The sequence below is a fragment of the Gossypium hirsutum genome, chromosome A12 (assembly GCF_007990345.1).
Source record: "Gossypium hirsutum isolate 1008001.06 chromosome A12, Gossypium_hirsutum_v2.1, whole genome shotgun sequence".
NCBI classification, from domain to species: Eukaryota; Viridiplantae; Streptophyta; class Magnoliopsida; order Malvales; family Malvaceae; genus Gossypium; species Gossypium hirsutum.
Genome location: NC_053435.1, coordinates 55,098,534 through 55,112,305, shown reverse-complemented (window position 1 = coordinate 55,112,305; position 13,772 = coordinate 55,098,534). Strand labels below are relative to the sequence as shown.

The window sequence follows — 13,772 nt, the reverse complement described above, 5'->3', positions numbered from 1 at the left end:
TAACATAAACCTACAAGCAAGAACCTGCCAACGACGATAGACAGAAACATGCTAAAAAGCAGACTTATTGTATATTATTTTTAAATACACATTAGTTTCTATATTTATGGCACTATTTCTAATACATATTTAAATATTTTAAATAAATATAATAGTTAAAAATAAAAGAGTGCTAAAGTGAATTTATAACAACAGAAAAAAACTCATCTATAATATATTCACCTACAAAGTTTGATGTTAAAATACCCTAAACTTGAGTCTAAAGTAAGTATACCAAAGCTTCCTGCACATCCATCTTATATATTTTAGAAATGGGCAAAACATGTTCGTTATTCTTCCAAGAAGATTCAAATTCTTTTTTATTTTAAATTTCCAATACTGTCCTTAGAGAATCTCAGTATATCAAATATTAATAAGCTCACATATTCTTTTCGTTACCCGTCCCTACCCCCGAATTTCTCAATGGAATAGCCGTTACCATCCCACCACCAAAAGCATAAAATCGAAACAAAAAACTTTAAAACCACTTTCCACGCTCCTTGTGAGGTGGTTACACGCACGCGTCAACCACTTCGCCTGAATTTCCCTCCCACGCTCTCACCAAGCGCTTAAACCTAACTTCCCACTAAAGACAAAAACAAAAACAAATTTCGCCGGGAAAAATGACGTGAGTTATCAAGACAAGGAAGGGAAGAAGGATAAGCGTAGGTTAAGAGGGAGGGGTGCGTGGGATAAGAAGCCACCTGGTGCGCACATTAGCGATAGTGGAAAGATGGGCAATTCTTTAATAATTAATAAATTTGTTTTTTTTAATATAATGTAAAAATTGTTAATGGTATTGCTGTCGACTCAGTATATTGTGTAAGATCACGATAACACACAGAAAAATGCAAAGTGATAATTAGAAAAAGAAATTTATACGGAAGAATACAAAATATTATTAGTAGAAAAAAAAAGAATATTTTAAAAAGAAAATATAAAAGATTGGTGGAACAGTTTGAATGGGGTGTATTAAGGTGTGGTGCTCTCTGTAGGATTGATGTTAGGAGTGATGAGACAGAGGGCGATTTCAGATACAAGAAGGAGCCATTGCCTGTTTAATTTCAACTCTTTTTTTTTTGTGCTGTTTTTGGACCTATAATTTTAGCGGGAAACCCTTTCTAACGACCCTTCAAACGAGAAGGTTGGTTTTTCCGTTTTCTTCTTCTTGTCTCTTTTTTGAAAAATTTTGGTGGGTGTTTGGTTTCCGGGAGAGTTGGGGGAGAAAAATAACACAAAAATATAACATTCAAAAACTGGTTAAGTTGTTTAAACACAGGGTGTTTTCAAGTATTGTGTTTTTCCTTTGAATTAAACTTTTTTTCGGTTTAATTGGAGTTTTCTCTGTTATTTTTGTTTTTATGTAAGATGTAAATTAAGAGAAGTATTGAAATTTTTTGGGGTTAAGGAAATGGATTTTTATTCATTTACTTTTTTGGCTAATTTCATTGGTTCTGGGTTTAGCATTTAATTGTTAGCTATGCATCTTTTATTTCTCTTTTCTCTATCTTGGATGATTTTTTTTTTGTGGAACTTTTGTTCAGAGGTGAAAAAATAGATGGGATAAATATTGATTATTAATCATGTTTCCTTTCAGATTTGATTTTCGGGGTTTGCTTCTTTTTTCTTTTTTCTTTTTTCCATTTTGAATGACTCAAATAGAAGCTCGCAATTCTTCCTTATCCATATTCATATGCTTATGCATAATTTTATTTAAATGTTTTGGGTTTTCTTTGAATTCTTCTTTGTTTTATTCAACCTGTTGCGATTTTGCTAGGATCTACAATTGTTTCAGTGCTATGCAATCTACTTTTGAAGCAGAAGAAACTATTTTTTCTGCAAGTTTTGTTATTTGTTTTGTGCATATTAAGAAAGGTCCTATGGAAGAAAATCTTGCTAGTTTTGATGGTAACGAAGAATTTTAGGACTAGGAACAGGAGTAGCAATAGGTCCACCATGAACATAAGAGACAAGTGAACAGTGAGCTCCAATAATGAAAACAGTTGACAGCTTAAGACTGAGCTGGGTAGAGGAGAATCATAATTGGTTTTCAATCTTTTCTCACACTTGGATACAAATAATCTGTGTTTTCTGAGAAGAAAGCACTAAATTCAAGTTGATTTTGCGTAATTGATTGCTCTTTAGTGGAATCATAAACAGGCCGAGGAAGCACAAAAAGATGTCATTGTCCATCCTTTACTAACTATTCTCTATTATCTGTGACCTTGCACAGCAATCAATGCTGTTGCCGATCCTACTATGCAGCATAGCTTTATCTTCCTTAACTGTTAGGCTTCTATATGTCCAAATAAAAGGGTCTAATTGCCGATGCACGGTATTAAGTATCTTCAAAGGTTATTATGACTGAATTAGACTGGGGAGGGAGTGGGAACTTTAACTTGATGATAGAACAAGTAATGCAAAGGGGGAAACGGAAAGAAAGATTATAGGAGCTTGCAGCTGTGTCCTGGTTTGTTGAAGCTGTGATACTTGCATAGGAGCTTTTAAATGATTCTTTTGAATTGAAGTTGAAGCTGAAAATCAAAGTTTAGATTGGGGCGATATTTTTCTTTCTATTTGTTGGTAGCATTTACTTCTTTTTCATTCTTACAGTTAGGAATTACAATTTAGTTGTTTACACTTGCGTTCATGCCATGTTTGTTTGAGTGCCATGATGGGAGTAAGGGATTTTCTGTTATTTTCTTTATAAGATGTTGAATTCTTTAAATAAACTTCAATGGTGCCATTGAAGAGGTCACTAAGACTGGTTACACTCTCTTTGATGGTTTATTCTATCTGTACCATTATGGGGACCATTTTTAACAAGATTTGCTTACAATTTTAATCTTGAAAATCTACCATTTCTCTTCCAATTTTTCGTACATAGATGAGTTCTATATTTTAGTCGAAGCTTTTTATTTCCCTAATTCTAATAGGACTAATGCAATCGTTACTTTTGATTTAAATCACGAATGTTTTTTTTTTCCTTCTAATTTTTCTTTCATGAAATTCTTTTATTTGCTTTCTCAAAGAGATAATTGATTCTAGTGAGCTTGTTGTCAGTATGATATTTAGGAAATAAAATATGTTTTTGAACATGCTTTTCTCCTTTAGTTAAATCTATTGATTTATCAAAGGGTGATTCTCAATTGAAAATGCCATTTATCCGATTGGGGTTGTCCTCAAATACGCAGCATCTTTGTGATTAGCTTTTATAATTATATTCTTTGTTGCCTGTTCGTTTTGTGCTTCTCCCCAAGCTTATACATACCTATGTCTTGTTTCTATCCAGACTTTAAGCTCTCAATGCCTATAATATCAATCTAACTTGTACAAAAGCTGCCACCATTATCAATTCCAGAAGCATGGACTTTCCATCCACCCAGTTTGTGCCTTCAAGAATAATGGGTACCTATCAGCCTATCCACCAGATTGGCATGTGGGGGGAAAATTTCAAGAGTATTGGCAATCCCAGTATATCTGCATCAGTGATTGTTGAAGTGGATAATAAGCTAGAAAACGAGGTGCAAATTTTTGAGGCATTATTATTTGCTTGGTAGTAAATCACGTTTTATCTTATTTTGGAGACAAGTAACCATTTTTACTTGAAATTTTCAGTCTGAGACTGCTTCACATGAAATGCCAGCACCTTCTTGCAAGCATGACCAAGAAGCAAGTAAACCTTTTGATAAGGTATCAGTGAATTGCATGTGATGCTAATTATTTATTTCTTTTTAGATGTTAATGGATATAAAGGTTACAATTTGCTCCAAGTCCCTGTACTCATTGTATATTTGGAATTTAGTCCCTCTACTTTTATTCACTTTTCAGATTTCAAAATTTAGGTTCAATAGTTAACACCGTAAAAATTCTTCTGTTAAATTAACTCGTGTGACATGTTGAAATAAAAAATATCACATGGTAGCCATGGACCAAAAAAATAAAATAAAAAGGCCTAATGATTTTGATTTTAATAGAAGAATTTTAAGGATGTTAACAATTGAACTTGTATTTTTAAATCTGAAAAGTAGAAACAAATTTCTTTAAATAAAAGAAAGAGGACGAAATTCCAAGTGCATGAAGAGTACACAGATCTGAAGCATATTTTAACCAGATATAAATATTGTTCTATATAATGCTGAGCAATATCAGATTGACTGTATCTATTGGTTTGTTGAAAAAGTTTCCTACAAAATTGTAAAAGATGGTATTACTTTCAGTTCTAAATTTCTAGGCTCAATTCTTTTTGATCATTTCTGCCATCCTTGCACTTTTTTATCTTGTAAACAAAGAAGCTCTTATTTTGCAGCTTTTAATTGTATTTTGTTCATTCTCACTCCTATTTCCCGTTGTTTAGAAGACTTGTGGTTCTGAAATGTGGTCATTGCATTGCGTAAAAGCTTTTATTTTTATTTTTCTTCTTTTTTAAGATGAGTCTAGGAGATGCAATTATGGTGTTTTCTGCCAAATATTTCGTGCATGTTAATGGCAGATGTTTTCTGATTTTATAATGTTAGCAAGGAGACCTTTTTCTTTTTTCAACTAGCTAATGAGGCCTTCTCTTTTGTTAATTTCTTGTCTTGTCAATGATGATCCAGTCCATCAATTAACTTGCACAGTATCTCAACTAATCTAATTTAATGGAAAAATATGTGTTCCCAAAACCTGTTTCATTCAGTAGCTGCTAAATTCATAGAATATCTCGTATTAATTGTTGTTTGTATATGATCTGTTTACCTTAAATAGGGTTCTAATCTGCTTTGTGCATTATACCTTTAATATCTATAGATACAAAGACGTCTTGCACAAAATCGTGAGGCTGCTCGTAAAAGCCGTTTGCGGAAAAAGGTAAGTGGATGTTGGTTTGCACTGAAACAGATGGGCTGAAGGCAACATTCGAACGTCTGTAATAACTTGATTTGGAATTGCCTTTCAGGCATATGTTCAACAGTTAGAAAGTAGTCGTTTAAAGTTGATGCAATTGGAGAAAGAGCTTGAACAAGCAAGAGAACAGGTTTGAAGAAGATTAATATTGTTGCTATTTTTGTTTTTTTGTCATTTTAGAATTGTTTAAAGCTACTTAAGCAATAAAACTTTTGCAGCAGGGTCTTTATATTGGTGGAGGGTTAGAAGCTGGTCATCTTGGATTTTCCGGAGCAGTAAGCCCAGGTTTGTTTGTCAAAATTGTGGCAGTTATCTTTATTCTTTTGTATCTTTTGCTCCAAATATTCCTTTGTCTTGTTGAAATTCTATAAGATGCTTTAGTTGTTTCGATATCACGTTTCAGAACTACTATGTATACATATTGATATACGGTGAATTACATTTCATCCATCACTAAATTTTGGTTTTGAACATTATTGAAAGAGTCGATTAAATACATTGTCAAGATAACAATTAAGTTGTATGATGTTAATCATGTTTGTTATGTAACATACCTTGGGAACAAATGTTAGTTTTTCTCGAATCAGAGGATCTAGCCTCTGCAACCTTGAGAGAGTCTTGGGCCGTTGAAACCTCATCTAATCCCATGTTGGGTTCATAGGACCATTTGTTAATGGAAGTAGTGGATCAGGTCTTGTCTTCATGCTAAGTAGCGATTCTTCACATAATATTCTCTCAAGCGCTTCCATGTCTTCCCAAAAAATATTGTGAAAGAACGATGGTTCCTTAAGCAGAATAGAAACTTTTTGAAAGCTAAAGTATGGGATTGCTCAAAAGTAAAGCAAACCTCATACACAAACTAAAAGCATCATTTACTCAAGGAAGTAGTGAATATGGTTAAATGGGACAGGACAAAACCCAAGTCTATGAGCCAAATGACCTGCAATACATACTAATTAGGCTAGTTGTTAAAAAGGAAAGTAGATTAATTTAAGATATACTAGCTGTAAGATTATTGTAATTTTAGAATAATTAATTTGTATAGATTAGGAAATGATTAAATTACTCCTAGATTGTTGGGTTGCTATTATCGATATATAGGTGTTGTATCACAATTGTTAAGATATAAGAATAATATTCTTTTCTTATTTCCCATATAGTTTCTATTTGGTATCAGAGCTGAAATTTTTTTCCTAACTCTTATAGAAACCCTAAAAATATTTTCAATAGTTCTTAGCCATGTCTGAAACTTCATCAAACTTTACTTTCTCATCTGCCCAACCAAAATCTACTGGAAATCATGATTCCAACTCTGAGTTGCATTCTATTCAATTCACCAATATTAATTTAAATGGCTATAATTTTTTGCGTTGGTCTCAATCTGTCTGAATGTATATTCAAGGGCAAGGAAAGATTGGCTACTTGACAGGAGATAAGGAAGCACTAGCAAAGGAGTACCCCTGTTTTGCTCTTTGCGATCGTGAAAATTCCATAGTTATGACATTGCTTGTAAATTCAATGGAGAAAGATATCGGTTCCAACTATATTTGCTATTCTACAATCAAAGAACTCTAGGATAATGTTAATCAGATGTATTCTAATTTGAGAAATCAGTCCCAAATTTATAAGTTGACTATAAAACTTGGAGAGATTCGTCAAGAAGAGGACAACGTCACCAAGTATTTCAGTTAATTGAAAAGATTATGGCAAGATTTGGATTTGTTTACTAATTATGAATGGAAGTCTCCAGAGTATTGCAAAAACTATAAAAAGATGGCAGAAGATCATCGCATTTAGAAATTCATTTAGAAATTTCTTGTTTGATTAAATGTTGAATTTGATAGAGTAAGGGGGAGAATTATAAGTCGACAGCCTCTATCTCCCATTGGTGAAGTATTTGCAGAAGTTAGAAGAGAAGAAAGTCATAGAAACATGATGCTTGGAAAAAGGGAGACTACTATACCACTTGAGAGTTCAGCCCTAATGACTTCTGATGCCAATAAAGCCCAGCTGAACTATCAAGGACAAAAGTCTTAAGTGTGGTGTGATTTCTGCAAAAAAGCATGCCATACTCTAGAAACCTGCTGGAAAATTCATGGCAATCTGGCAAATTGGTAGAGTAAAAGATACAGCGATAAGCCTAATAATGCTTTTTCCTCTACAAGTGAAGCTGAAAGGTCTGTTTAATAAAGAGCAACTAGATCAAGTTCTAAAACTGCTAAAATCCAATTCCTCATCCGGTATTCCTAGTGGTTCTCTCGCTCAAACAGGTAGAAACTCTAATGCTCTATCTTGTAGCCAAATTCTTTACCATGGATCATTGATTCAGGAGCTTCTGATCACATGACCTCTTTGTCACACTTGTTTGATACTTATTCACCCTATTCTATGAAAGAAAAAGATAGAGTTGCAGACGGTAATTTTTTGTCTATTGCAGGAAAAGGAAAAATAAAATTTCAAAAGGTATACATCTTGAATCTGTTTTGATTGTTCCTAAATTTTCCTGCAACCTATTATCAATTAGCAAATTAACTAAAAATTCTAATTTTTATGTTGTTTTCTTTGATTCTCATGGTGAGGTTCGGGGTTGGAACTCGGGGAGGATGATTGGCAGTGCTAGGATGATCGACAACCTATATTATTTTGATGATTATTGTTCTACGAATAAAACAGCTCAATGCTTTAGTGGTATTAGTTCAAGTTCTGTTCGTGACCAAATTATGTTTTGGCATCATAGATTAGGACATCCTAGTTTTTCCTATATAAAATACTTGTTTCCAAATCTGTTTAAAAACTTGAATTGTTCATCTTTTCAATGTGAGAGTTGTGTTTTTATCTAAAAGTTATCTTGCAACTTATCTTACAAAACCATATCATGCATCAAAACTGTTTTACCTAATTCATAGTGATGTGTGGGGACCTTCCAAGGTTACCACCATGTCTGGAAAAAAATTGATTTATAACTTTTATTGATGATCATACTCATCTATGTTGGGTCTACTTGATATGAAAAATCAGAACTGAAGAATGTGTTTCAAGAATTTTATAAAATGGTTGAAAACCAATTTCAGTCTAAAATCAGCATTCTTCGTTCTGATAATGGAATTGAATATTTCAATTTTTTTGGGAATTTTTTAAAAGAAAAATGCATTTTACATCAGTCACTTGTCGTGATACTCCTTAACAGAATGAAATTGCAGAAAGAAAAAATAAACATTTACTTGAAGTGGCTTGTGCCATTATGTTTTCTATGCTCGTTCCAAAATATGTGGGGAGAAGCTATTTTGACTACATCATATCTTATCAATAGGCCACCTACTCGTGTTCTGAAATATGTCACATCTGTAGATCATTTTAAAAGATTTTTTTCCGGAGTGTAGAATCTATTCAAATTTGTCATTAAAAATTTTTGAGTGTACTGTTTTTGTTCACATACCTAACAGGTTTTGCTCTAAACTTGATCCGAGAGCAGAAAAATGTGTTTTCGTTGGGTATGCTTCGAACAAGAAAGGTTATAAGTGTCACAATCCAGTAGCTAAAATTTTTTTTTGTAAGCATGGATGTCACATTTTTTGAAAACCAGCTTTAATTTCCTACAATTTTTTTTTAGGGCAGCAAGAAAGAGAAGTGAAAAACTTTTGGAAAAATTCTACACTCTTGCCAAGTACTGTTTTTAATGATTTATCATCATCTCTAGAAAAAGTAACTCAAGATGTTAGCTATAAGGAACATCCTAATCAATTACATGAGTCACGAACAAGGGGAGAAATACTACAAAAGGATAAAATCAGTCTTGAACTTGAGCTCTTGGTTTATTCACGGAAAAAGACTTAGAAAAAGGGTAATGAGTTGCCGATCAATCTACCACAAAACCATTCAAAATCCTTGAGGGAAAGTTCTACACCTAATTTTGGTAATCTTGATCCTATTTTGACTTCTCAACCTTTTTCTGTTTCTGTCTCTAATTCTGATTCATCTCTTTCCAACAAACCTTTTGATCTTGACATCTCTATAGCCCTTAGAAAGGGAACTCGAAAATGTATCCAACATCCTATGAGTAATTATTTATCCTACCATAGGCTTTCAACTCGTCATAGAGCATTTGTTAGTAAATTGTCTACCGTGTTTGTTCTGAGAACTATTTAGGAGGCTTTAAATGATCCGAATTGGAAGTTAGCAGTTATGGTGGAAATGAATGCTTTGAAGAAGAACAGTACTTGGGAGATAGTAAATTTACCCAAAAATAAACAAATTGTGGGATGTAAATGGGTATTCAATGTGAAATGCAATGTTGATGGAAATATAGAAAGGTATAAGGCAAAACTCGTTGCTAAAGGGTTCATTCAAACCTTTGGCATTGATCATCAAGAAACTTTTGCTCTCGTTGCGAAACTCAATTCAATTCAATTCAATTCAATTCAATTCAATTCAATTCGAGTTGGATATTAAGAATGCTTTTTTAAATGGGGATTTAGAAGAAGTCTAAATGAGTTTACCTCCGGGTTTTGATAAAGGGTTAGGAGAAAATAAGGTCTGTAGGTTAAGAAAATCTTTATATGGGCTCAAACAGTCACTTAGAGCTTGGTTTGAACGGTAAAAGCTCTTGGTTATTGTCAAAGTTAAGCAGATCATATCATCTTTTACAAGCATTCAAATATAGGAAAAGTAGCTATTTTGATTGTGTATGTGGATGACATAATCTTGACAGGTGATGATCATATTGAACTAGAGAAGTTAAAGAAAGGATTGGCTGAACAATTTGAGATAAAAGACCTAGGAGCACTCAAATATTTCTTTGGGATGGAGTTCTCTCGATCTAAAGAAGGTATTTTTGTTTCTCAATGCAAATATATTCTGGACTTGCTTAAAGAGACAGGTTTACTTGGATGTAAAGCAGCTGAAACCCCATTTGAACCCAACCTGAAATTGGAGCATGTTGAAGGTGAAAATGTGGTGAATGTTGATAAGTTTCAAAGACTCGTTGGGAGGTTACTTTACTTATCCCATACACTTCCAGATATTACATTTGCCGTAAGTAAGTCAGTTCATGCACTCAACAGGACAAGATCATTTTGAAGCTATATACAAAATTCTAAGGTATCTAAAGGGGACTCCTGGTAAGGGTTTATTGTTTAAAAGACATGAACATTTGTTGGTAGATGTCTACACTGATGCAGATTGGGTTGGAAACACTGTTGATCGAAAGTCTACATCAGGTTATTGTACTTTCATTGGAGGAAATTTAATCACTTGGAGAAGTAAAAAGCAAAATGTGGTAGCTAGAAGTAGTGCCAAAGCTGAATTTAGAGCAGTTGCCCATGGTATTTGTGAAGTTTTATGGATTAAAACCCCTGCAACCTTAGTGAAACCTGTAGGATGACACTTCAAAAGAAACATGACCTGGCCATTTCTCGGCTTTGGAGAAAAGGCATTCAAACTTTCTCTCAAATTGCAGCTAACTTGATTTCCTCACAAGTAAAAGGATCTCAACAGTTAAACATCTTCCATTGGACATTACAAGTTTTCCCAGAGAAGTTACATGTTGTTAATGAAAGACCATAACTTCTTTTAAGAATTGAGTTTCTACTTACTTGAAGATCATACATATTATTGTATGAATATGCTATCAAAAGCTTCACTCTTTTAATTGAAACTGAGCTAAAATTTTCATTTATATGCTGTAGAAACACGTTAGTCTTCAATATTAACAGTGTTATTGCTAGACCACCTTGAAAATTTTTTGTATTATATGAAGGTTCATTGACAACTCTCTGATGTATTGAATGCAATCTTTCAATGATATGTTCTTCAATGTCCTTTTCTTCTGGTTTCAAGTTAATGTTCATTCTTTAATGTTTTCAATGATTAGCCTGTCTAAGGATTCTGCAGGGATTGCTGTGTTTGAGATGGAGTACAAACATTGGATGCAAGTACAAAACAGACAATTAGGTGAACTGAGAACTGCTTTGAATGCCCAGATAAGTGATATTGAGCTTCGGATAGTTGTAGAAAATGGCATGAGCCACTATTTTGAACTTTTCCGCATGAAATCAACCGTTGCCAAGGCTGATGTTTTCTATGTGATGTCTGGTACGTGGAAAACATCAGCAGAGAGATTTTTCTCATGGATTGGTGGATTTCGGCCTTCAGAACTTCTTAAGGTGATGCATAATATAGTTTAATTAACTGTAGATCATAGATTCCTGTTTAAGGGGAAGAGAACCTATATTAGAGGACCTAACTGCAAATTATTCCTGCAGGGTGGCATTGATGAAAACTTAGATGAATAACTATCTATAGATGGATGTATGTGCAAATAATTCCTATGGATGTGTGCTTGCATTTTGTCTGAATTTTGGGTGTTTTTTCTCTTTCAGTTTGTAGGTTTTGCCTTTCTTTGTTCTTAATCCTTTGCAATTGCTCTCTTCTAGGGTTTTCCAGGATTTCTGCATCAAAAACTAAATATTTAGTATCTTGGATCACTGAATTTGACCAGTAGTTACCCTTATGTTTTTCTTTTGTTGAGTAGTTACCCTTATGTTGGTTCTGCTTGGTCTTTTCACCCACATGATTACAGAACAATTGAGGTCATTGGTTAATCAATTCTGCTTTAAACAATGTTAAACGGTGTCAGTGTTGGATTCAAGAATGTGTCCAACATGAGTATGTTCAGTTCTTTTTAAAAGTTTTTCATGTATTTAGAGGATCATATCCTTTATCCATCTAAGCATCAGATATGGGTACTTAAATAAAGAATCGAAGCAACATAAGCTGTAATAAACTAACTCTGTAATCCCATATTACTTGATGGACATAATTTTCTTGTATTTTTCATTTGAATTCTGGTCCAAGCTCTATCACTAAATATGGAATCTTTTCTATTTTTTATTTTTGTGATCATATGTTGATTACAGGTGCTCTTGGCTCAGCTAGACCCCTTGACAGACCAGCAAATTTTTGAAGTTTGTAACCTGAAACAATCATGTCAGCAAGCTGAAGATGCCCTTTCGCAAGGCATGGAGAAACTCCAGGAGACTGTATCTGCGACTTTAGCAGCTGGTCAACTGGGCCAAGGTACATACTTTCCTCAGGTGGCTATGGCAATGGAGAAGTTAGAAGCTCTAGTCTGCTTTGTGAACCAGGTAATAATTGCATCATCCATGGTCTCATGCTTAATACAATAACTTCAACTATTTTAGTTTTTCCTCGCATTTGCTCTTATCGTAGTTATTTTACCTGCGACTGCCACTTGTATCTCACATATATTAAAGATATGAGTATGGAAGTATGAATGTAAGATCCTCCAAATATGAAAAACGTAAAAAGAATTAAATACACATATTTGATACGTACACGTGTTTTGAATCTCACAATGAATGTAAGTCCATGGTCTACATCATCCTTGTTTCTTTTGTATTGTGAAATGATGTTTAAAATATAAGCTGCACCAACTATGATGGGTAATATTGGTTAAATTGTATCCTTGGAGTTTTCTCCGTATGTTTTTCATGAAACCTAGGGTTTCATAGACCTTAAGGTGCAAACTGCCAGTCTTGGTCAATGAATTTTTTTTTGTGAACTAGGTTGCCAGATACAGATATGAGTCCAACATGGTTATATTAAACTTTTTGGAAGTTTTTCATATGCTTGGAGGATCGTACCCCATATTCATGTTTACTAGAATCCTGTTTAGGAGAATTTTTTGAATTCGAACCCACATGACAAAATCTTGTTAATGTTTTGGATATGAAAAAGAGGAAATATGGGTGATGTTTTGAAGCTTCAATTAATGTCTAATATTTTTCTATGTGCAGGCTGACCACCTACGGCAAGAAACACTACAACAGATGTCTCACATCCTAACAACTCGACAGGCAGCTAGAGGCTTGCTTGCTTTGGGAGAATACATCCAACGTCTTCAAGATTTGAGTACACTATGGGCTACCCATCCTCGTGAACCTGCCTAGCCTTACAGTAGAAGATATTGGATGATCACTGCAAGAACTGTTCGTCCTGCAAACAGACATGCCTTTTGGTAAATGCCATTATAAAGATAAGTAGCATCGATTTATGCAGTCCACATTTTTTTGAAGCAGCTTATCAGAAAACTGAGGTCTGAGATGTTGAACATATGAATAGTTAATTTTACTTGGGGAAGGTTGAGATCAAATCGATTTTCAATGCTTTATTGTACATTATGTATAATCTTAAAAGTGTGTATATACATAGGTTCTACATTTGAGTCATATATAGCAGTTGAAACTTCTATGCAAAATTTATTGTTCTTTCTGTATCATGGACATGGCCAATGCTGATTGTCAAAAGTTGCACATGCATTGGATCATTCATTGGATGTTAATAAAGTTTCACTTAATATTAATTCAATGCTTCTTAAAATACTTACAATCTGAAAAGCACAAAATATGTCGTTTTCATTGTAGTAGCTGCGATCTATATTGCTCTGCTCATTCAGTTTTTATAAGTTTTCGTGCATCTAACACATATTTAGACTTGGGTATGCAACTATGATCCTCCAACATGGAAAAAATAAATTGAAATACCAGTATCAAACACATACTTGTCTAAAAAACTTATAACCGAGAAAGATAGGTTGATATTTCTGATGGACAAATTTAAAATTGTTGATACAAAAGAGGTTCATCCTAAAAATAAGAATGCAGAGGTTCAGACTGTTGAAATATGTATATATTTTAAATTTAATTTGGTAGATAAATCTTATTTGGATAGATAAGTTTTATTCATATTCTAGAAATATTTTTATTTTATCTTTTAGTAGTTTACTAGAATAAGAGAACTATTTTCTTTTTATGTTTTAGTAGTTTATTAGA

At 33.6% G+C, this 13,772-nt stretch overlaps 1 protein-coding gene across 5 annotated transcripts; it reads left to right on the top strand.

Moving 5' to 3' along the window:
- Nucleotides 1–831: 831 nt before the first annotated feature.
- Nucleotides 832–13,301, top strand: LOC107926061 (transcription factor TGA1). Of its 5 annotated transcripts, none has more exons than XM_016856858.2 (10): nucleotides 832–1,183; nucleotides 3,332–3,563; nucleotides 3,658–3,732; nucleotides 4,828–4,887; nucleotides 4,976–5,053; nucleotides 5,145–5,208; nucleotides 9,632–9,748; nucleotides 10,813–11,084; nucleotides 11,838–12,065; nucleotides 12,738–13,301. In XM_016856858.2, exons 2-10 carry the CDS (start codon nucleotides 3,405–3,407, stop codon nucleotides 12,888–12,890), a joined length of 1,206 nt encoding a protein of 401 aa, XP_016712347.1. In that variant the 5' UTR covers nucleotides 832–1,183; nucleotides 3,332–3,404; the 3' UTR covers nucleotides 12,891–13,301. The 5 variants fall into 5 exon arrangements, with proteins under 5 accessions (XP_016712347.1, XP_016712328.1, XP_016712360.1 ...); XM_016856839.2 differs by having other exon boundaries at nucleotides 5,142–5,208; XM_016856848.2 differs by lacking the exon at nucleotides 832–1,183 and adding an exon at nucleotides 1,863–2,622 and having other exon boundaries at nucleotides 5,142–5,208.
- Nucleotides 13,302–13,772: the final 471 nt, after the last annotated feature.